The sequence below is a fragment of the Arachis ipaensis genome, chromosome B3, assembly GCF_059453495.1.
Source record: "Arachis ipaensis isolate K30076 ecotype BB chromosome B3, ASM5945349v1, whole genome shotgun sequence".
In the NCBI taxonomy this organism is placed as follows: Eukaryota; Viridiplantae; Streptophyta; class Magnoliopsida; order Fabales; family Fabaceae; genus Arachis; species Arachis ipaensis.
Genome location: NC_142438.1, coordinates 46,201,407 through 46,223,833, shown reverse-complemented (window position 1 = coordinate 46,223,833; position 22,427 = coordinate 46,201,407). Strand labels below are relative to the sequence as shown.

At 37.0% G+C, this 22,427-nt stretch overlaps 2 protein-coding genes and 1 non-coding gene across 3 annotated transcripts; all 3 read left to right on the top strand.

Moving 5' to 3' along the window:
- The first annotated feature begins 11,000 nt into the window (after positions 1 to 11,000).
- On the top strand, positions 11,001 to 11,390 carry LOC107633043 (uncharacterized). The gene has a single exon (XM_016336678.1). It carries the CDS (start codon positions 11,001 to 11,003, stop codon positions 11,388 to 11,390), a length of 390 nt encoding a protein of 129 aa, XP_016192164.1.
- Positions 11,391 to 11,537: 147 nt separating this feature from the next.
- LOC148570500 (protein FAR1-RELATED SEQUENCE 5-like) lies at positions 11,538 to 11,876 on the top strand. The gene has a single exon (XM_088507068.1). The coding sequence runs from the start codon at positions 11,538 to 11,540 to the stop codon at positions 11,874 to 11,876; it is 339 nt and encodes a 112-aa protein (XP_088363194.1).
- A 7,419-nt stretch (positions 11,877 to 19,295) lies between these two features.
- LOC148570499 (small nucleolar RNA R71) lies at positions 19,296 to 19,399 on the top strand. Its single transcript, XR_015908780.1, has one exon. It is a non-coding gene; the product is annotated as a small nucleolar RNA R71 (small nucleolar RNA).
- Positions 19,400 to 22,427: the final 3,028 nt, after the last annotated feature.

The following is a 22,427-nucleotide window of genomic DNA, read 5'->3' as shown; positions in this document are numbered from 1 at the left end:
TGGACTTCTTCAACAATTGGTCTCCTTGCAAGAGTGATATGGGCCAAGCTACCCATAGATTTTCTACTGAGGGCATCTGCTACAACATTTGCCTTTCCAGGATGATACAAAATAGTACAATCGTAATCTTTTAGCAACTCCATCCACCTCCGTTGTCTCAAATTTAAATCCTTCTGTTGAAATATATACTTCAAACTCTTGTGATCCGTATAGATCTCACAGGTCTCACCATAAAGATAGTGTCTCCAAATCTTCAAAGCAAAAATGACTGCTGCCATTTCTAGGTCATGAGTTGGATAATTCTGCTCATGCTTCTTGAGTTGTCGTGAGGCATAGGCAATAACGCGGCCATGCTGCATCAATACACAACCCAGTCCTATCCGAGATGCGTCACAAAAGACTGAGAATCCCCCAGACCCAGAAGGTAAAACAAGAACTGGTGCTGAGGTTAGACAAGCCTTAAGTGTCTGGAAACTTTCCTCACAAGCTTCTGACCATTGAAACTTCACATTTTTCTGAGTTAACTTGGTTAATGGTGCCGAAATTCTGGAGAAGTCCTTGATGAATCGCCGATAGTAACCGGCCAATCCTAGAAAGCTACGAATTTCCGTCACTGTAGTAGGCCTTGGCCACTTCTGAACGGCTTCCACTTTCTTTGGATCCACCATGATTCCATCTTTTGATACCACATGCCCCAAAAATGTCACTTGATCAAGCCAAAACTCACATTTAGAAAACTTAGCATAAAGCTTGTGATCCCTTAAGGTTTGTAACACAATCCTCAAATGATACTCATGCTCCGTATCATTTTTCGAATACACCAAGATATCATCGATGAAGACGATAACAAAGTGATCTAAGAAAGGTTTGAAGACTCGATTCATTAAGTCCATGAAAGCTGCAGGCGCATTCGTCAGACCAAAGGACATTACTAAGAACTCATAGTGGCCATAGCGAGTACGAAAAGCAGTTTTCGGAATGTCTTCCTCTTTTATCTTCAATTGATGGTACCCTGAACGCAAGTCGATCTTTGAGAAACAGGTAGCTCCTTGAAGTTGATCAAACAAATCATCAATCCTTGGCAATGGATACTTGTTGCGAACAGTTATCTTATTGAGTTGACGATAATCTACACATAGTCGCATCGTTCCATCCTTCTTCTTTACGAATAGAACAGGGGCTCCCCACGGAGAAGTGCTAGGACGAATGAATCCTTTCTCTAGCATATCTTCCAATTGAACTTTCAATTCTCGTAACTCAGTTGGAGCCATACGATAGGGAGGAATGGACACAGGTTGGACTCCCGGAGCTAATTCTATGGAAAACTCAACTTCGCGGTCAGGTGGCATCCCTGGTAGCTCATTAGGGAACACGTCAGGAAATTCTCTAACTAAAGGAACCTGATCAAGACTAGGCACTTCGGCATCAACATCTCTAACAACTGCCAGAAATCCTTGGTTTCCCTTATCCATCAATTGCATAGCACTCATAGATGAGATGATGCTAGCTAAAGTGGGACAGTCATCACCCTTAAAAACAAAAGGTGAGATACCCGGTATGTCAAACTTCACAGTTTTGGAGTAACAGCCCACATCAGCATGACAAGCTGCTAACCAATCCATGCCTAAGATGACATCAATATCTTCCATTGGTTCTAAAAGGATCAAATCAGCTAAGGTTTCAACCGTATTAATTCTAACAATACAAAATCGAAACACGACTCGGACCACCGTGGAGACTCCAAGTGGAGTGCCAACATGAAATGGGTGGGATAACAGTTCAGGTTGTTTATCGAAATGAGATGCAAGATGTGGAGATACATATGAATAATGAGAACCCGTATCAAATAACACTCGCGCATCTAAAGAACAAACTTGTAAAGTACCTGCCACCACAGCATTAGAAGCTTGAGCATCTTGACGTGTTAAAGCATACACACGTGCCTGACCTCTTCCTCTTTGACTCCCTCCTCTGTTATAAGTCTGACCCCTGCCACCTGCTCCTCTGCCACTAGGACCAGAAGAATTTCCAATAGACATAGCTGAAGATGATGGCATTGGTATTGTAGGACGTGCAATACTTGGGGCAAAGCCTCCTCTAGGATTTGGACAATCTCTCCTAAGATGACCAGATTGACCACAACCAAAACATGCACCAGTAGCCTTGAAACATATACCGGAATGGTAGATCCCACACTGCTGACAGTAAGATTTAGTTGGTCTTGTCTGATTAGAACCATGTCCGCTAGATTGAGGGGTGCCCCCAACAAAAGGTCTTGGACTTGAAACACTCATAGGAACAGATCCAGAAGAAGCAACCCCACCGAAAGATGTTTGAGGACGAGCTCGATACCCCGAATAACCTTGTTGATTAGTCTGACCATGATGAGACTGAAATCCTCCTGAACTAGCTCCACCAGAAAATTGTCCCTTCATCTTAGGCTTCTTACCAACATCCTTAAAAGCATTTCTCTCTGCTATCCCAGCTTCAATTCCATAAGCAGAGTTTAGGACATCCTTAAAAGACATGCGTCCGACTTCAGGCATAAGAGTAGTGAACATAGGTTCTGCCAATCCACGAACGAAACGACGAACTTTCATCTCTTCTGAATTCACCAAGTACGGAGCACTCTTAGAAAGTCTAGTAAACTCCTTAGCATACTCAGTCAATGTCATGTTTTCTTGCCTTAATCTTTCAAAGGCAATTGCATCTTCTGCTTGCTTGTTAGCTGGATAAAATCGAGCGAGAAACTCTTCAGTGAACTCTTCCCAAGAAGGAGGAGGAAGTCCGGTTGCTTCTTTGCTCTCAAGAAGAGACTCATACCAATATCTTGCCGAACCACGCAAGTTGTAGGATACTAACTCAACAGCCCATTCCTTGGTGCACTTGAGAGCTCGAATAGCTTTCTTTGCGTCCTCTAGGTATTGTTGTGGATCTTCATCCAATGAATCTCCATTGAATGTGGACGAATTCAACTTTAAATACTTCTCAATTGGTGGCTCTTGATCCCCAAACAATTGATGAACTCTATGAGGCTGAGAATTTGGCATACTAGGAATACCTGCTCCGCCCCTATTTTGATTTGTTAGGGCCTGTAATACCGCATTAAGGGTTTGATTCATTCCCCTTAATTCAGTCGCTAAGTCCGGTTGAGCCTCTCTTACTGCGGGGTTCTCTCCTTCGCGCCTATCAGCTATCCTTTGGCTCCTTGGCCTTTGTCGAAGTGCTCCAAGTGGCGGAGAAGCTGCCCTATTAGATTCAGCAGTATCAGGAGCATTAACAGCTCCACCACGTCTTTTCTTAGGTGGCATCTTCCACCTATTGAGTAAGTAAAGCGATTGGATCACCAACGACATATGTATATGCAGTTCAAAGACAATAGGACAGACAGAAAGAATTATGAGATCAAAAGATTGAGGATGACTTCCTATAGGCCTCTAGTAACATCACACTTTGTGAAAATGGGCCGGCTTCCATTTGCACAATTGTGATCTTACTAAAGGACACTTGCTCCATATTACACAGGAAAACCTAAGGCTCTGATACCACTTTGTCATGGCCCGAACCTGGCCATGACTGGCGCTCAAGGGACAAGTCCCTCAGCAAGCCAAACGACCAAAATTTCAGAAAAACGGACAGAATCTCCTCTGTTTCTAGGACCTTACCAACATGAATATTAATTCCCTGTATCAATAATAAACATCTATTTCCATAGACAACAACAACAGCACATTCCAACTATATCCATAACCACATATATCCAAAATACGCATCATATATATATATCAAGTTGATAACTAGAGTATATAGTTAAATCCATAAGTCTTACCTAACTAACTTATAATTACTATATAAACAGTTCGAGATTCAAAATAGCATAACCCACACGAGGATCCTGCCTGTGACATATGGAGCATTGACATAATCTAAATTTTGAGCAAAGGTTCCATTACATAATACTTAGCCCTTGGAAAGAAGAAGGGCTCACCAAAATGACTATGATCTACTGAGGGGCAGGTGGAATGGAACCTGGAATGACTCCTGTATCTGAAAAACATGAGAATATAATAGGGTGAGTTTTGCAACTCAGTGAGCAAACATTATATCTATAACCCACACGAGACAATACAAGTTTTACCATGAAAATTTATACTTCTTTTCAGAGATGAGGAATCCATATTAAGTAACTATGCAAATAAATAGATAAATAAGTAAGCAGAATGAACTGAAATGGGAGTTCTCATTCCAGAAGTCAAATCAAATCGAATATTACACATCTAGGGCGGCTCCACCTCTAAGGGTAGCCCTTTCCTCTAGTGTGCCCGTACGGTATAACAGATCCAACGTGTGGCCTACACGTTGGGCTAGCAACGCCCCTGCTAGCTGAGGTCTGAGTTAGATGCATCTAAGTTAACGTCATAACCGCCGTTAACTACGGTTTTCTAGTCAGAGTCTCCCAAACCAATCCAAACCAAATCATTTATAACAAATCTCTAATAATTATAACATATTACTAAATTTTCATATTAAGTCAAAAATATATATAAGAATGCATACTAAAATTTAATTAAAATTTAATAAAGTCAAATAAAAAAAACATGTATGCTTTACAAAATATATAAATATCGTCTCGTGTGTATTTTTATAAAATTGTGAGTTTCACGAATCATTATTTATTTCAAAAATTCAAAAATCACAATAGTAAAATATTTTCAAACTCTAAAATTAATGATTCAACAAAATATTGATAATAATATATTTAAAAAAACAATTATAGATATAATATCCACTCACAACTTGATTCCAAAGAACCGGAAGCAACTCTGAGCGCGTCAACGAGCTACCAATTGATGTCCAATAATTCTACAATTCTAGAAATAGGACAATAATAATATTTGTGAGCTACTAATATTGTCAATTAACATAATCTTGCTCACCTTAACAAAAGCCCCAAATTTTCTAACCCTAATAACCCTAATTCGGATTTATACATACCCATAAATATAGAGATGACAAGAATTGGGAATATGGCTAATTATTGAGTCAAAGAGTTACCTTAAAGCCTCAATAATAATTGGAACTCAAGGATTGAATGGTTCCTTCACTCATCAAGATGAAATCACATGATTTGGAGGTTTTGAGAAAATAAGATTTTGAATAAAAAGAGGTAGAGTAGAGAAGAAAAGAAAGCAAGACGATAAAGGTGAGTTTGATGATATAGGGTAGTTGATGCAAGGAGAAGAGATGAGGAATTGTAGTTGAGAAGGAAAGAGAAGAGAGGATTTTTAGTGTTGTTGTTAGGAAGAAATAAAAAGAAGAAATGAAAGAAAGAAGGGGAGTGTCGAAGGAGGGGGGGGGCACGGAGAAGAGAAAATAAATGTTTAAGTGGGGGCATGTGCCCCCCACGTGCTCTCCCCCCTTTTCTTTTTTTTTTTTTTTCTTGTCGGTTACTACAGGTAACTTGCAAATGAAGCAAGGGAAAAATGAATGATCAATGAGGATCAAAGATGATTATGTGAGATGCGGAGGATGGCGGTGGAAGTGCTTGTTATGCCATGGACCGAAGGGCCGTAATTGTTAATGAATTGGTTGGTTATGGATTTAACCGTGAACCGGATGGCTGGATCATTGTCGTGTTACGGCGGAGCCATGATTATTGCTAAGTATAAATGCATATATGCTGTTGAATGAATTGTGAATATTTGCACTTCCACTATCGGAGATGAGGGTTTCCCTGGGAGGAAGCAGTGGCTAGCCACCACGTGCTCCAGGTTGAGACTCGAAGCTCTTTTGACCCTATGTCGTCAGGGTGGCCGGGCACTGTGAAAGCCCCGGATGAGCTCACCCCCATAAATATTCACCAGTGAGGGTGATGGATATGGATCATGATTATGATCACGATTTGTTGAGTATAACTCGAGTTGGGGAGACACGATAGAGGGACAGTCCAATGGTTAGCTACCAGGACTTATCGGGTTGGCTTTATAACCGACAGATGATATCATCAGCCACTAGGGACAGGCATTCATCATATGCATACTATATGAATTGTTTGAGATTGCCTATTTGACTGCATATTACTTGCTAATTGTCTAAATACCTTATCTGTTCCTATTTGTATATCTCTTGTTTGATTTAGCTGTGTTTGCTACATTATACTCCTGCTGGTGGTTGGGAGGTCTGAAGGAATTGGAAAGGGAAGTATTAGTTAGACTGAAGGATCTTTAGTCAGTTGTCACTTATGGTTTAGCTTGTTTATAAGCTTTGATATTATCTGGAGGAAGTCCTAGGATTGCCTTCGGCTTTCCTCTATTATTACATGTTATATATGGGGAACTATTACCATGCTGGGGACCTCTGGTTCTCACCCATGCGGATTTTGTGATTTTCAGATGCAGGACGCGAGGCTTCTCGTTGAGGCATGCTGGAGTCTTCTGGATTAGCGAAGATCCTTGTTCCTGGAACTCTGTTTTGATTTTATGATTTCTCTTGGATACTTTTATCTCCATTGAATAATACAAAATGTGATGACTCCTCTTAGAGGGGATTTTGGAGACTAGGTTCTCTGTTTTTGTGTCCCTTTGGGTTTCCTTTGGGGTTTCCTTATTTTATTATATGTATATATTGCTATGCTCGGACCGGTTATCTTCGCATCCGGATTTGAGTTTTGATATTCCCGTTTTTGACACTCTTTGTATATATATAATCTTGCGTTAGCTTATCCCTGTTCGTTACGTTATCGATCGGAGTGTTGTGCTTTCGAGTTACAGTTTTTGTTTACCCCTTTTTCTACAAAGGCTCCTAGTTATAATCAATCATTCATACTACTATACGTACTAAATTTTAATTCTAGAGGTCGTAATACCTTGCCATCTCGAAATTATGACTTAAGCATAAGACCCTGTATGGTAGGGTGTTACAATTATCACCTCTAAAAATATTTTTATCTTCCAAAATTTGGACAATGAAATTAGGAGATAACAATACTTAAAGATAAAAATTCATATGGTTAAAATACCAACAAAAAAATTAAAATTTGCATAAATTGTCTTGACCTCTTAAAATTAAATGATATTGTATTTAATACTCATGAATTATTATTTTTAAACTAATCTTTCCAAAAATAGATTAATGTTGCTTTTGCAAAAAAATAAAAAAAATAAAAGATCAAAATTTTAGATATAAAAATGTTGGGTATAATATATGGTGTTTGCTTCAGTACGATGATAAATTTATACGTACTGATACGTTTAAAATATGGACAAATAATAATAAGCCATGTGAAATTTATTTTTCACATTAGCATCTAATTTTTTTAAAATATATATTATATCACTACTTTTACTAAAATACCCTTTTAATTAAATAAAAATAAAAAATATTTTTTATTTAATTTTACAAAGTTTTAAACATCCTTACTTTATTCGATTAGACAAAAATATCCTTTTAAATCAATCAAATTTTAGAATTTAACTAATCCTAATTTTATATTTTCAAATAATTTAAATAACAAAACAAAAACATATCTAAGAAACAAAAAAAAAATTGTTCTTTCATCGTTCTTCATCTTCTCAAGCTTGATCTCTCTCAGCTGTTTCACTGTGGCGTCGCACTCAAGCTCTCTGTTGTCTCTGGCCTCGTAATCAAGGTCGGCGTCTTTGCTCTCTATCTCGTCATTGTCTTTCACTCAGTCACACACCTTCGTTGTGCTCTTCATCGCCGGCGGCAGAAGTAGCAGGTCCTGGGGCTCGTCGTCTTCTTGCTTCGAGTCTCGCTGTTAGCTTCCTTCGTGCAATCAGAAGATGCTTCATGATTTGGTGAGTTCTAACAAATTTTCCTGTTCTTTTCATCTGTAATCGAGAGCTTCATCGTTTTTCATATGACTCGGGCATATAACCTAATGGGGTTTCTTGTCAAAAATCAAAATTCCTCATTTCACATACACATATTTGGTAAAGAAATCCATCAATCAAAATCAAATCAATAATCAATAATAATCATAAAATCCTAATCACTAAAAATTTCTTCAGACCCTTTTTTCTCTTTTGTGGAGCTTTACCAATTCTTAATGGAGGTAAATCCCGTAACTATCCGGTTATTTTGTTGAATTTTGATCAAAATTTGTGTTTTCTTATTTTTCAATTTATGTTTCAAAGATTAATCATTTATTATACTGAGTTAATTCCAATTGCATCCTTACATGATTCCTTTACTCTGAGCTATTGTTTTCACTTCCATTTAATTTATTTTTTGGGTATTGTTATGATTTTCATATTCTGGCATATATTTGGTACATGTATATAAAGATTAACACATGTTTCAGGGATAATTTTGAAGGTATTTCTTAAGGAAAAAATGATCAAATTTGTATAGATAGATCTAATAGATAAAAAAGTAACGTTATTACTCCAATGACAGCACAACTGCTGACAAATTTTTCATCCTATAATAAATTAAGTAATTAATTAATTAATTCATATATTATTATTATTATTATTATTATTATTATTATTATTATTATTATTATTATTATTATATTTTTGAAAATTTTCATAATCTACTGCTCATAGTTTAGAAAATTAAGGTTGGCAATAGAAGTGTTTAAATATAGAAGTTCCTATAGTGTATGTATGATAAGCATGTTACATCAAGAACCTTTATGCATTTTTAAAAAGCCTTGAAACAATGAGACCCTGAATCAACACTCACATCTGAGCATTAATAACTGGAAAATTATTTTGTGACATAAATAATACTGAAAGAAGGCATGAGTTAACCCATGGTTTAATTTTTCTTTTTTAAGTTAACTTGAAGATGAAAGTAGGGATGTCAATGGGGGCGGGACGGGGGTGGGGATGCCTCCCTGCTCCCCGTCCCCGCCTCTAGAATTAATCCCCGTCCCCGCCCCATTTCCCGTCATGGGAGAATAATTGTTCCTATCCCCATTTCCCGCATTTTTCGCATTTTTCGCGGGGCCCCATTCCCCATTCCCTATGTTTAACATTCATATAGAAATTATAATAAAAAATATAAAAAAAACCAAAAAACAAACTACAACATATTATTATAAACACACAAACATATCTTATCCAAGATTATAAATCCAGAAATATAACATAGCAAATCATAGTCCATAAAATAAAATCTTAAACAATAGGGTTAGGGTTTTTCAATGAGTGAAATTACTAAAAAAACCCATATATTAGAAATAAAGTAAGGGTTATTAAGTAAGTTCAAACATTCGGGGAATTATCGGGGATGGGGCGGGGATCCCGCTCGAGTCCCCGCGCCTATCTCAGAGGAATTTCGCTCCCCATCCCATCCCCACGGAAAAAATTCCCCACCATTAGGGCCCATTCAGAACAGTCTCCGCGGGATTCCCGCCTCCTGGAGATTTTTGACACCCCTAGATGAAAGGCAATTAAGGGTTGAAGAAGGACATTTAGAATTCTTTTAGTGTTGGTTGTCTTATTGAATTAATTAACTCCAGTGAAATTCTACAAATAAAGCACCCGAAAAAAAGTTAAAAAACAAAATAAATAAGAACATATAGATTTGGTTTTAGTTTATGATAATGCGTGCTTAATGAGCAATTGGTATTCTGCAAGTGTTAATTTAGATTAAAAAATATTAAATGTGTCATTTCTTTAGGTGGTTTATATATATATATATATGATCCTTATGATTTTTTAATCAATGTGAATATGTAAAAATATCAATCTGATTAATGTAATAATGATTATAGCTGGAGTGTTTATGTATAAAAATTGTAGAGTTATTTAAATACAGAAATATGATGTTGAATTTTTGTTGCTATAAATTGTGTTTGATAGTTTTCACACTTTGAGTGGCTTCCTGCTCATTGGCATTATTTAGTAAATACTTTAGAAAGTGCTGGAAAGCAAGACATCAAAATAGAAAAATGAAGCCTGAAAATTATGAGTTAGTTGTAATCACCACATACAACTGGCTAAAGACATATATGAATAAATAAGTAAAAATAAAGAGAAGAGGGTGAGAGTGGCAGAGGGAACCAATTTACTAAATAATCAAATTTGGAATCAATCTATTGCTTGTCTCGTTGAAAGTTCTTTCTTTAGGAGTGGCTTGTCAAGTTTCTAACTTGTCTCGTTGAGCCCATTCATGTATTCATTGAACTAATAAGTTTACTATAGATCTTATGGTGATATGATTAACAGTTTATGCAAGTAAGGAAATTTCGTGATAATTGATCAACATATAAAAGAAATGGATGAGAGGGGATTGAGTGTCAAGTGTATAATAATATTATTGATGCTCAACACAATCATGGTCTAGTGGATTAATAATAATATTATTGTTCTTTGGCAATAAAGGTCATTTGAATTGGGAGTTTGGCACAACCCAATATTTTTCATTGTATGATAATTTTTTTTTTCTTTTTTAATGTTCATATAAGGTGCAAGATTTATACTTTATTATTCCTAATTATTTCTTTTGAGTAGGGCAGTGATACACACCCTCTTTCTTATCAGCATGTTAGTATTATGTACATTAAGATCGCACATTCATATATATTCTGATATGCTAAAAACCATGAGAGTAGACTGTTAATTATTTATTTATTAGGAATATATATCAATTTTATAGATAAAGATGATTTTTCTAGATATATAGATAAAGATGCTCCTAGATAATAAGTCGGATCATTTTTATTTGAATGCGTTGTATTCTTGTTTTCAAAAGAAAGACCGTAGAAAGTTAATAAGTCAGAGAATTTTTTTTTCTGTAACTCTTGGTTGTCATATAAATAACATTCTTATGCACTAATAGCTCTTAGATTTCATAGAATTTTATTGCCCAATAATTTTAGTAATAAAAAATCTAGTTTATTTTGCTTATTCCATTCTCCTAACATTTATTTAAGTAGCTAACATGTTAAAATTTAAGTTCAGTCATGGAGAATGAAGGCAAAGAGTCGTATAAGGATGGTGATCAATCTGAGGATTTAAGTTTCGAGTATGAGTGCAATTCCGATGAAAGTGATCGATATGGTGGATGTAACTGTAGATAAAGCAGAGGCAGATACAATTAATATTGATGGTTTTAAAAAATTGATAACTGATTTGACCATCAAAGACATATGGGGATTGGTGTTTGATACAAAATCTCAAGTTTGTGAATTTTATGCCAAATATGCCAAGTGCCATGGATTTGTGTCCCGAAAAGACTTGAAGACGGTAGATGCAAATGGCAACATGAATACAATGCAATTGGTTTGCAATAAAGCAGGAGAAAGATATTGGAAGCACCTTAATAGGGACAATCGGCAAAGGGAGCATAGGGCAATTACTCGTGTCAATTGCAAGGCTAGGATTCTTTTCGTTCGTCACTGTAGGATGGGTAAGTGAAAAGTCAGTGTATTTGAGAGTGAACACAATCATCCACTTTGTCCACCTATGTACAAACATTTCATTGATGCGAATCGTGGGCTTAATGACGCCAATAAAACACAAGTAGACAGCTTGTGAGCATGTGGTGTTAAAATCTGTCACATAATGGGTCACATGGTTTTCCAAAAGGGTAGGTACGATAAAGTAGATTTTACCAGTAAAGACCTACATAACCACATTAGTAAGACTAGGCATGGCAAAGTGAAATATGGTGATGCATTTGTTGCGTTGGCCTATCTGTTATCCAAGACAGAAAGTGACCCATTATTTCTAGGAAAGTTTACCTTAAAAGATGGTAAGTTGGATCATTTGGTGTGGGCTGATGGAGCAAGCATTGCTGATTACGAATGTTTTGGCGATGTACTGGCTTTTGACACCATTTACAAGAAAAATGTCTACAATAAGTCCTTAGTTATATTTTTAGGGACCAACTACCATGGCTAAACAACTATCTTTGGATACACCTTGCTTTCGGATGAGAGGTCCGATACTTTCAAGTGGGCACTAAAGGAATTTTTGGAAATCATGTTCGGCAAACTATCTGGAGGCGTTATGATAGACGGGGACCGTGCTATGAGAGACGCCATCTTAGAGTATTTCCTGGTATACCACACCGCCTTTGTGCATGGCATCTCCATCGTAATGCGGTAAAAAATATAAAAAACAAGCATTTTTAGGACGACTTTAATGTATTATTGTATGGACAGTTTACTGCAGAGATATTTGAATAGAGATGGAGCGAGATCATATCGAAATATGGACTTGCTGAGAATGAATGGGTCCATGACATTTATAATGACAAAATGAAGTGGGCTACAGCATATTTGAGGGAGCACTTCTTTGGCCGCATAAGAACTACATCACAGTGTGAGGGAATTCTTTCATTATTGAAGAACTATGTTGACAGTAAAACCAGTCTCCTTGAATTCATGCAAAAGTTCATTGAAGTACTAAGGCATTACCGAAACAACCATCTTAACTGCTGACTTTGATACCTTTTATAAGTTTCCTATTTTGATTATGTGCTTGGAAAGTTTTGAGAAACAAGCGGCTGAACTTTATACTAGAAATATTTTCAAACTTGTGAAAGATGAGATAGAAGCAGCAGGTGCCTTAAATGTGATTGAATGCCCAAACAGTGGAGATATTGTTGAGTACAACACAAGTGAGTATTTTAATCAGCAATGGCTATTTAAAGCATGTTACAATAAAGACAAGGACCTGTTTGCGTGTGAGTGCAAGCTATATGAGACTCGTGGATTACCGTGTGGTGCACGAAATTGTGATCTCAACTGCGCTAACAACTTGGTACGCACAATCGTAATCTTAACTCTTTTTTACAATTCCGCACAACTAACCAGTAAGTGCACTGGGTCGTCCAAGTAATACCTTACGTGAGTAAGGGTCGATCCCACGGAGATTGTCAGCTTGAAGCAAGCTATGGTCATCCTTATAAATCTCAGTCAGGCAGATTCAAATGGTTATGAGGTTTTGATAATTAAAAGATAAATAAAATAGAAAATAAAATAGAGATACTTATGTAATTCATTGGTGGGAATTTCAGATAAGCGTCTGGAGATGCTTTGTTGCTTCTGAACTTCTGCTTTCTTATTACCTTCTTCCAACCATGCGTTACCTCCTTCCATGGCAAGCTATATGATCCTCTCGGATGAAAACAAATCCATATGCGCTGTCACCGCACGGCTAATCATCTGTTAATTCCCGCTAGCGTCGGAATAAGACCATTGTCCTTTTGCACACTGTCACTTGTGCCCCACATTTGCAAGTTTGAAACTCGTCACAGTCATCCCTTTCCAGATCCTACTCGGAATACCACAGACAAGGTTTAGACTTTCCGGATCCCAGGAATGGCTGCCAATAATTCTAGCCTATACCACGAAGGTTCTAATCTTAGATTAGAAACCCAAGAGAATATACTCCAGCTGTCGTCCAATGACTCCGTTGAACATCATGTAGATCGCTTTGTGTTTGTCAGGCATGCGACCTTGGCTAAGCGAGTAACGAAGATTGGGTGATTGTCACGGGTCATCCCTTCATTCTGACTTAACTGAATTAAGAATGAGAGTATATCTTAGAGAAGAAGTAGGTGTGAATTGAATAGAAAACAGTAGTAATTGCATTAATTCATGAAGAACAGCAGAGCTCCACACCTTAATCTATGGGGTGTAGAAACTCCACCGTAGAAAATACATAAGTGAAAGAGGTCTAGGCATGGCCGTGAGGCCAGCCCCCTAAACGTGTACAATGGTCTATGATAGCATAAAACTGATCAAAGATTTAGGTCTAAGGACTAAACATCCAAAGATGTAAAATAAATCACTAAAAGTAGTTTTTATACTAAACTAGTAGCTATGGTTTACAGAAAATGAGTAACTAAGTGCAGATAGTACAGAAATCCACTTTCGGGGCCCACTTGGTGTGTGCTTGAGCTGAGAATTGAAGCTTTTTCGTGCTTAGGTTGTTCCTGGAGTTAAACGCTAGCTTTGGTGCCAGTTTGGGCATTTTACGCCAAGATGTTTTAGGCTGAATTTGAACGCCAGTTTGGGCCATCAAATCTCGGGAAAAGTATGGACTATTATATATTGCTGGAAAGCCCAGGATGTCTACTTTCCAACGCAATTAAGATCGCGCCAATTAGGCTTCTGTAGCTCCAGAAAATCTACTTTGCGTGCAGGGAGGTCACAATCCAACAGCATCTGCAGTCCTTTTTCAGCCTCTGAATCAGATTTTTGCTCAGGTCCCTCAATTTCAGCCAGAAAATACCTAAAATCACAGAAAAACACACAAAATCATAGTAAAGTCCAGAAATGTGATTTTTGAATAAAAACTAATAAAAATATAATAAAAAGTAACTAAATCATACTAAAAACTATGTAAAAATAATGCCAAAAAGGGTATAAGTTATCCGCTCATCACAACACCAAACTTAAATTGTTGCTTGTCCCCAAGCAACTGAAAACAAAATAGGATAAAAGAAGAAAATATACAATGAATTATAAACTTATCAATGAAAATTAGCTTCAGTTAGATGAGCAGTAGCCTTTTTGCTTCTGAACAGTTTTGGCATCTCACTTTATCCTTTGAAGTTAAGAATGATTAGCTTCTATAGGAACTTAGAATTCAGATAGTGTTATTGATTCTCCTTTTTCAATATGTTGATTCTTGAAAACAGCTACTTTATGAGTCTTGGCCGTGACCCTAAGCATTTTGTTTTCCAGTATTACCACCGGATACATAAATGCCAGAGACACATAACTGGGTGAACCTTTTCAGATTGGAACTCAGCTTTGCTAGAGTCCCCAGTTAGAGGTGTCCAGAGCTCTTAAGCACACTCTTTTTTTGCTTTAGACTACGACTTTAACTGCTTAGTCTCAAGCTTTTCACTTGACACCTTCACGCCACAAGCACATGGTTAGGGACAGCTTGGTTTAGCCGCTTAGGCCAGGATTTTATTCCTGTGGGCCCTCCTATCCATTAATGCTCAAAGCCTTGGATCCTTTTTATTTTACCCTTGCCTTTTGGTTTAAATGGCTATTGGCTTTTTCTGCTTGCTTTTTCTTTTCTTTTCTTTTTTTCTTTTATTTATTTTTTTTTGCCAAAGTTTTTTTTTTCTGCAAGCTTTTCACTGCTTTTTCTTGCTTCAAGAATCAGTTTGATGATTTTTCAGATTATCAAATAACATTTCTCCTTTTTCATCATTCTTTCAAGAGCCAACAATTTTAACATTCATAAACAAAAAATTCAAAAATATGCACTGTTCAAGCATTCATTCAGAAAACAAAAGGTATTGTCACCACATCAAAATAATTAAACTAATTTCAAGATAGAATTCAAAACCAAGTACTTCTTGTTCTTTTGCAATTAAAACATTTTTCATTTAAGAAAGGTGATGGATTCATAGGACATTCATAGCTTTAAGATATAGACACTAGACACTAATGATCATGTAATAAAGACACAAATATAGACAAACATAAAGCATAGTAAACAAAAAATAAAAAATAAAGAACAAGGAAATTAAAGAACGGGTCCACCTTACTGATGGCGGCTAGTTCTTCCTTTTGAAGATCTTATGGAGTGCTTGAGCTCCTCAATGTCTCTTCCTTGCCTTTGTTGCTCCTCCCTCATGGCTCTTTAGTCTTCTCTAATTTCATGGAGGAAGATGGAATGCTCTTGGTGCTCCACCCTTAGTTGTCCCATGTTGGAACTTAATTCTCCTAGGGAGGTGTTAATTTGCTCCCAATAGTTTTGTGGAGGAAAGTGCATCCCTAGAGGCATCTTAGGGATTTCATGATGAGGAATTTCTTCATGCTCTTGTTGAGGTCCATGAGTGGGCTCTCTTGTTTGCTCCATCATTTTCTTAGTGATAGGCTTGTCCTCTTCAATGAGGATATCTTCCTCTATGGCAATTCCAACTGAATTACATAGGTGACAAATGAGATGAGGGAAGGCTAACCTTGCCAAAGTGGAAGACTTGTCCGCCACCTTGTAGAGTTCTAGGGATATGATCTCATGAACTTCTACTTCCTCTCCATTTATGATACTATGGATCATGATAGCCCGGTCTATTGTAACTTCAGACCGGTTGCTAGTAGGAATTATAGAGCATTGGATAAACTCCAACCATCCCCTAGCCACTGGTTTGAGGTCAAGCCTTCTTAGTTGAACCGGCTTGCCTCTTGAATCTCTCTTCCATTGAGCGCCTTCCACACAAATGTCCCTAAGGACTTGGTCCAACCTTTGATCAAAGTTGACCCTTCTAGTGAAAGGGTGAGGGTCTCCTTGCATCATTGGCAAGTTGAATGCCAACCTCACATTTTCCAGACTAAAATCCAAGTAATTCCCCCGAACCATTGTGAGCCAATTCTTTGGGTTCGGGTTCATACTTTGGTCATGGTTTTTAGTGATCCAAACATTGGCATAGAACTCTTGAACCATTAAGATCCCGACTTGTTGAATGGGGTTGGTGAGAATTTCCCAACCTCTTCTTCGAATTTCATGTCGGATCTCCGGATATTCACTCTTTTTGAGCTTAAAGGGGACCTCGGGGATCACCTTTTTCTTGGACACAACTTCATAGAAGTGGTCTTGATGCACTTTTGAGATGAATCTCTCCATCTTCCATAACTCAGAGGTGGAAGCAATTGCCTTCCCTTTCCTTTTTCTAGAGGTTTCTCCGGCCTTAAGTGCCATTAATGGTTATGGAAAAACAAAAAGCTTTAGATTTTTTCACACCAAACTTAGAAGATTTGCTCGTCCTCGAGCAAAAGAAGAAAGAAAGGAGTAGAAGAAGAAGAAATGGAGGAGATGGAGGGGGAGTGTAGGTTTGGCCAAGGTGTGTGTATGTTGTGTGAAAATGAAGTTGGTAAGGAGGGGTATTTATAGGGTAAAGGAGAGAGGGTATTCGGCCATGTGTGAGTGGGTTTGGGAGGGAAATGGTTTGAATTTGAATGGTGAGGTAGGTGGGGTTTAATGATGGATGGATGTGAGTGGTGAAGAGGTTGTGGAGAAGAGGGTAAGATTTGATAGGTGAAGGGTATTTGGGAAAGAGGTATTGAGGTGATTTGTCAATGGTGTTTGGGGAAGAGTGTTATAGAAAGGTGTGAAGAGGAGAGAAGAAGGGGTGGGGTAGGTGGGGATCTTGTAGGGTCCACAGATCCTGAGGTGTCAAGGAATTTGGGTCCTTGCACCATTCTTGCGTTCAAACACCCATTCTGTGCCAAATCTGGCATTTAACGTCAGCTCTGCTACCTTTCCTGGCGTTAAACGCCAGTCCTGCTACCTTTCCTGGCGTTAAACGCCACTCTGCTTCCCATTTCTGGCGTTAAACGCCAACCAGATGTCCATTTCTGGCGTTTAACGCCAGCTTGTGCCAGACAGCCCTTTCTGGCGTTAAACGCCCAGAGTGCTGCCCATTCTGGCGTTTAACGCCCAAAATGATGCCAGGCTGGGTGTTAAACACCCATTCTGCTATCCTTACTGTTAAACGCCAGTAAGCCTATCCTTCAGGGTGTGCTGTTTTTAATGTTGTTTTTCATTTTGTTTTTTATTTTTCAGTTATTTTTGTGACTTCACATGATCATCAACCTAAAGAAAACATAAAATAACAATGGAAAACAAATAAATATAATTAAATAACATTGGGTTGCCTCCCAACAAGCACTTCTTTAATGTCAATAGCTTGACAGTGAAGCTCTTAGAGAGCTTCACAGAGACTCAGAGCTTGATGTTGGCCTCCCAACACCAAACTTAGAAGTTGAGTGTGGGGGCTCTGTTTGACTCTGCATTGAGAGAAGCTTTTCATGCTTCCTCCACATGGTTACAGAAGAAGATCCTTGAGCTTTAAACACAAGGTAGTCCTCATTCAGTTGAAGGACTAGCTCTCCTCTGTCCACATCAATCACAGCTCTTGCTGTGGCTAGGAAGGGTCTTCCAAGGATGATGGATTCATCTTCATCCTTCCCAGTGTCTAGGATTATGAAATCAGCAGGGATGTACAGGCCTTCAACCTTTACCAAGACATCCTCTACAAGTTCATAAGCATGTTTCCTTGAATTGTCTGCCATCTCTAGTGAGATTCTTGTAGCTTGTACCTCAAAGATCCTTAGTTTCTCCATTACAGAGAGGAGAATGAGGTTTATACTTGACCCAAGGTCACACAGAGCCTTCTCAAAGGTCATGGTGCCTATGGTACAAGGTATTAAGAACTTTCCATGATCCTGTTTCTTCTAAGGTAATTTCAGTTGAACCAGATCACTTAGTTCATTGATGAGCAATGGGGGTTCATCCTCCCAAGTCTCATTACCAAATAGCTTGGCATTCAGCTTCATGATTGCTCCTAGATATTGAACAACTTGATCTTCAATAATATCTTCATCCTCTTCAGATGAAGAATACTCATCAGAGCTCATGATTGGCATCAGTGAGTTCAGTGGAATCTCTATGGTCTCTATATCAGCCTCAGATTCCCTTGGTTCCTTATTAGGGAACTCCTTGGAGGCCAGTGAACGTCCATGGAGGTCTTCCTAACTGGAAATCACTGTCTTTCCCTCCTCTACAGGTTTGGCCATATGGGACGTGTTTATGGCCTTGCACTCTCTTTTTGAATTTTCTTCTGTATTACTTGGGAGAGTACTAGGAGGGAGTTCAGTAACTCTTTTACTCAGCTGACCCACTTGTGCCTCCAAGTTTTTAATGGAGGACCTTGCTTTAGTCATGAAACTGAGAGTGGTCTTAGATAGATCAGAGACTATAGTTGCTAAGTCAGAGTGGCTCTGCTTAGAATTCTCTGTCTGTTGTTGAGAAGATGATGGAAAAGGTTTGTTATTGCCAAACCGTGCTCTCCCACCATTATTATTATTGAAGCCTTGGTTAGGCTTCTGTTGATCCTTCCATGAAAGATTAGGATGATTCCTCCATGAAGGATTATAGGTGTTTCCATAGGATTCTCCCATGTAATTCACCTCTTCCATTGCAGGATTCTCAGGATCATAAGCTTCTTCTTCAGAGGAAGCTTCTTTAGTACTGCCAGCTGCAGCTTGCAATCCAGACAGACTCTGAGAAATCATATTGACTTGCTGAGTCAATATTTTGTTCTGAGCCAATATTGCATTCAGAGTATCAATCTCAAGAACTCCTTTCTTCTGAGTTGTCCCATTATTCACAAGATTCCTTTCAGAAGTGTACATGAACTGGTTATTTACAACTATTTCAATGAGTTCCTGGGCTTCTGCAGTCGTCTTCTTCAGATGAAGAGATCCTCCAGCAGAGTGGTCCAATGACATCTTGGACAATTCAGACAGACCATCATAGAATATACATATGATGCTCCATTCTGAAAACATGTCAGAAGGACACCTTCTAATCAATTGCTTATATCTTTCCCAAGCTTCATAGAGGGATTCACCTTCCTTCTGTCTGAAAGTTTGGACTTCCACTCTAAGCTTGCTCAACTTTTGAGGTGGAAAGAATTTGGCCAAGAAAGCATTGACCAACTTTTCTCAAGAGTTCAGGCTATCTTTAGGTTGTGAGTCTAACCATGTCCTAGCTCTGTCTCTTATAGCAAAGGGGAAAAGCATAAGTCTGTAGACCTCAGGATTAACCCCATTGGTCTTAACAGTGTCACAGATTTGCAAGAATTCAGCTAAGAACTGATGAGGATCTTCCAATGGAAGTCCATCAAACTTGCAATTCTGCTGCATTAGAAAAACTAATTGAGGCTTAAGCTCAAAGTTGTTTGCTCCAATTGCAGGAATTGAGATGCTCCTTCCACAGAAGTCAGAAGAGGGTGCAATAAAGTCACCAAGTATCTTCCTTGCATCTACACCATTGTTGTTAGGTTCGGCCATCTCCTCTTCTTTTTCGAAAAATTCTGTCAGGTCCTCTCCAGAGTTTTGTGCTTTAGCTTCTCTTAGCTTCCTCTTTAGAGTCCTTTCAGGTTCCGGATCAGCTTCAACAAGAATATTCTTATCCTTGCTTCTGCTCATATGAAAAAGAAGAGAATAGAAAAGAATAGGAATCCTCTATGTCGCAGTATAGAGATTCCTTTATGTGAGTAGAAGAATAGAATAGTAGAAAGAATGAGAAGAGAAAAATTCGAACATAGAGAAGGAGAGAGGGTTTGAATTTTAAGAAGAAGAGAAGTGTTAGTAAATAAATAAATAAATAGAAAGAGATGAGAGAAAGAGAATTCAAATTTTAAATTGAAATAAAAGGAAAATATTTTTGTTTTTGTTTAATTAATTAATTAGAATTCGAAAATTAGGAAGAGAAATAAAAAAAAATTAAAATTTAAAACAATTAGTTAATTAAAATAAATTTTTGAGAAAGGGATTAGTAATTTTCGAAAATTGGAGAGAGAGAAGTAGTTAGGTGGTTTTGAAAAAGATATGATTGAAATAGAAAACTTTTAAAATCAAACAAAAAGTCAAGTAGTTAATTGAAAAAGATTTGAAAATCAATTTTGAAAAGATAAGAAGTTAGAAAAAGATTTTGAAGTTGATTTTGAAAAAGATATGATTGAAAATCATTTTGAAAAAGAATTGAAAAGGAAATTAAAAAGATTTGATTTTTGAAATTAAAGTTGATTACTTGACTAACAAGAAATTAAAAGATATGATTTTAGAATTTAAAGATTGATCCTTTCTTAATAGGCAAGTAACAACTTGAAGTTTTTGAATCTAAATATTAAATGTTGGCATTAATTTCGAAAATTATGAAATAAAAATAAGAAAAAGATTTTGAAAATCAAATTTTTAAATTTTTAAAAATATTAAGAAGAAAATTGAAAAAGATTTAATTTTTTTGAAAAGGATTTGGAGAAGATAGAATTTTTAAATTGAAAATTTGACTTGACTAATAAGAAACAATTAAATTTTAAAATTTTATGACGAAATCAATTCAAATTTTTGAAATTTATGAGTGAAATAAAGGAGAGAATATTTTTTTGATTTTTGAATTTTTAATGAGGAGAGAGAAAAACATAAAAATGATGCAAAACACAAAAAATTAAGATCAAAACTAATAATGCATGCAAGAACACTTTGAATGTCAAGATGAACACCAAGAACACTTTGAAGATCATGATGAACATCAAGAACATAATTTTGAAAATTTTTAAGAAGAGAAAGATATGAAAGACACCAAACTTAAAAATTTTTAACTTTTAGACTCTAATAATTCTAAAATGCATATGAAAAACAAGAAAAGACACAAAACAAGAAAAATTAAAGATCAAATAATGAAAATCATCAAGAACAACTTGAAGATTATGAAGAACACAATGCATGAATTTTTTTTTCGAAAATTTTTAAGATAAATTAAAAATATGCAATTGACACCAAACTTAAAATTTGACACAAGACTCAAACAAGAAACACAAAATTTTTGGTTTTTATGATTTTGTAAAATTTTTTGAATTTTTTGAAAATTATTTGGAAAAGAAAAATAAGGATTTCAAAATTTTTAATAAGAATTCCAGGAATCATACAATGTTAGTCTAAAGCTTCAGTCTAAAAAGATTAGACTTGGCTAGCCAAGCTTTAGCAGGACATTATATACAACAGCCAAATTGATGAGAATCAACTAGCTCTTGTGATGATAAAAGTATCATATGAAACTCTAGAATTCATTCTTAAAAATTATGAAGAACATAGAATAATTTATTTTATTATTTTTTTGAATGATTTTTCGAAAATAAAATAAAATAAAATAAAATTACCTAATCTGAGCAACAAGATGAACCGTCAGTTGTCCAAACTCGAACAATCCCCGGCAACAGCGCCAAAAACTTGGTGCACGAAATTGTGATCTCAACTGTGCCAACAACTTGGTACGTACAATCGTAATCTCAACTCTTTTTCACAACTCCGCACAACTAACCAGCAAGTGCACTGGGTCGTCCAAGTAATACCTTACGTGAGTAAGGGTCGATCCCACGGAGATTGTCGGCTTGAAGCAAGCTATGGTCATCCTTGTAAATCTCAGTCAGGCAGATTCAAATGGTTATGAGGTTTTGATAATTAAAAGATAAATAAAATAGAAAATAAAATAGAGATACTTATGTAATTCATTGGTGAAATTTTCAGATAAGCGTCTGGAGATGCTTTATTGCTTCTGAACTTCTGCTTTCCTATTACCCTCTTCCAACCATGCGTTACTACCTTCCATGGCAAGCTGTATGATCCTCTCGGATGAAAACAAATCCATATGCACTGTCACTGCACAGCTAATCATCTGTCGGTTCCCGCTAGCGTCGGAATAAGACCATTGTCCTTTTGCACACTATCACGTGTGCCCCACATTCACAGGTTTGAAGCTCATCACAGTCATCCCTTTCCAGATCTTGGATCCTACTCGGAATACCACAGACAAGGTTTAGACTTTCCGAATCTCAGGAATGGCTGCCAATAATTCTAGCCTATACCACGAAGGTTCTAATCTTAGATTAGAAACCTAAGAGAATATACTCCAGCT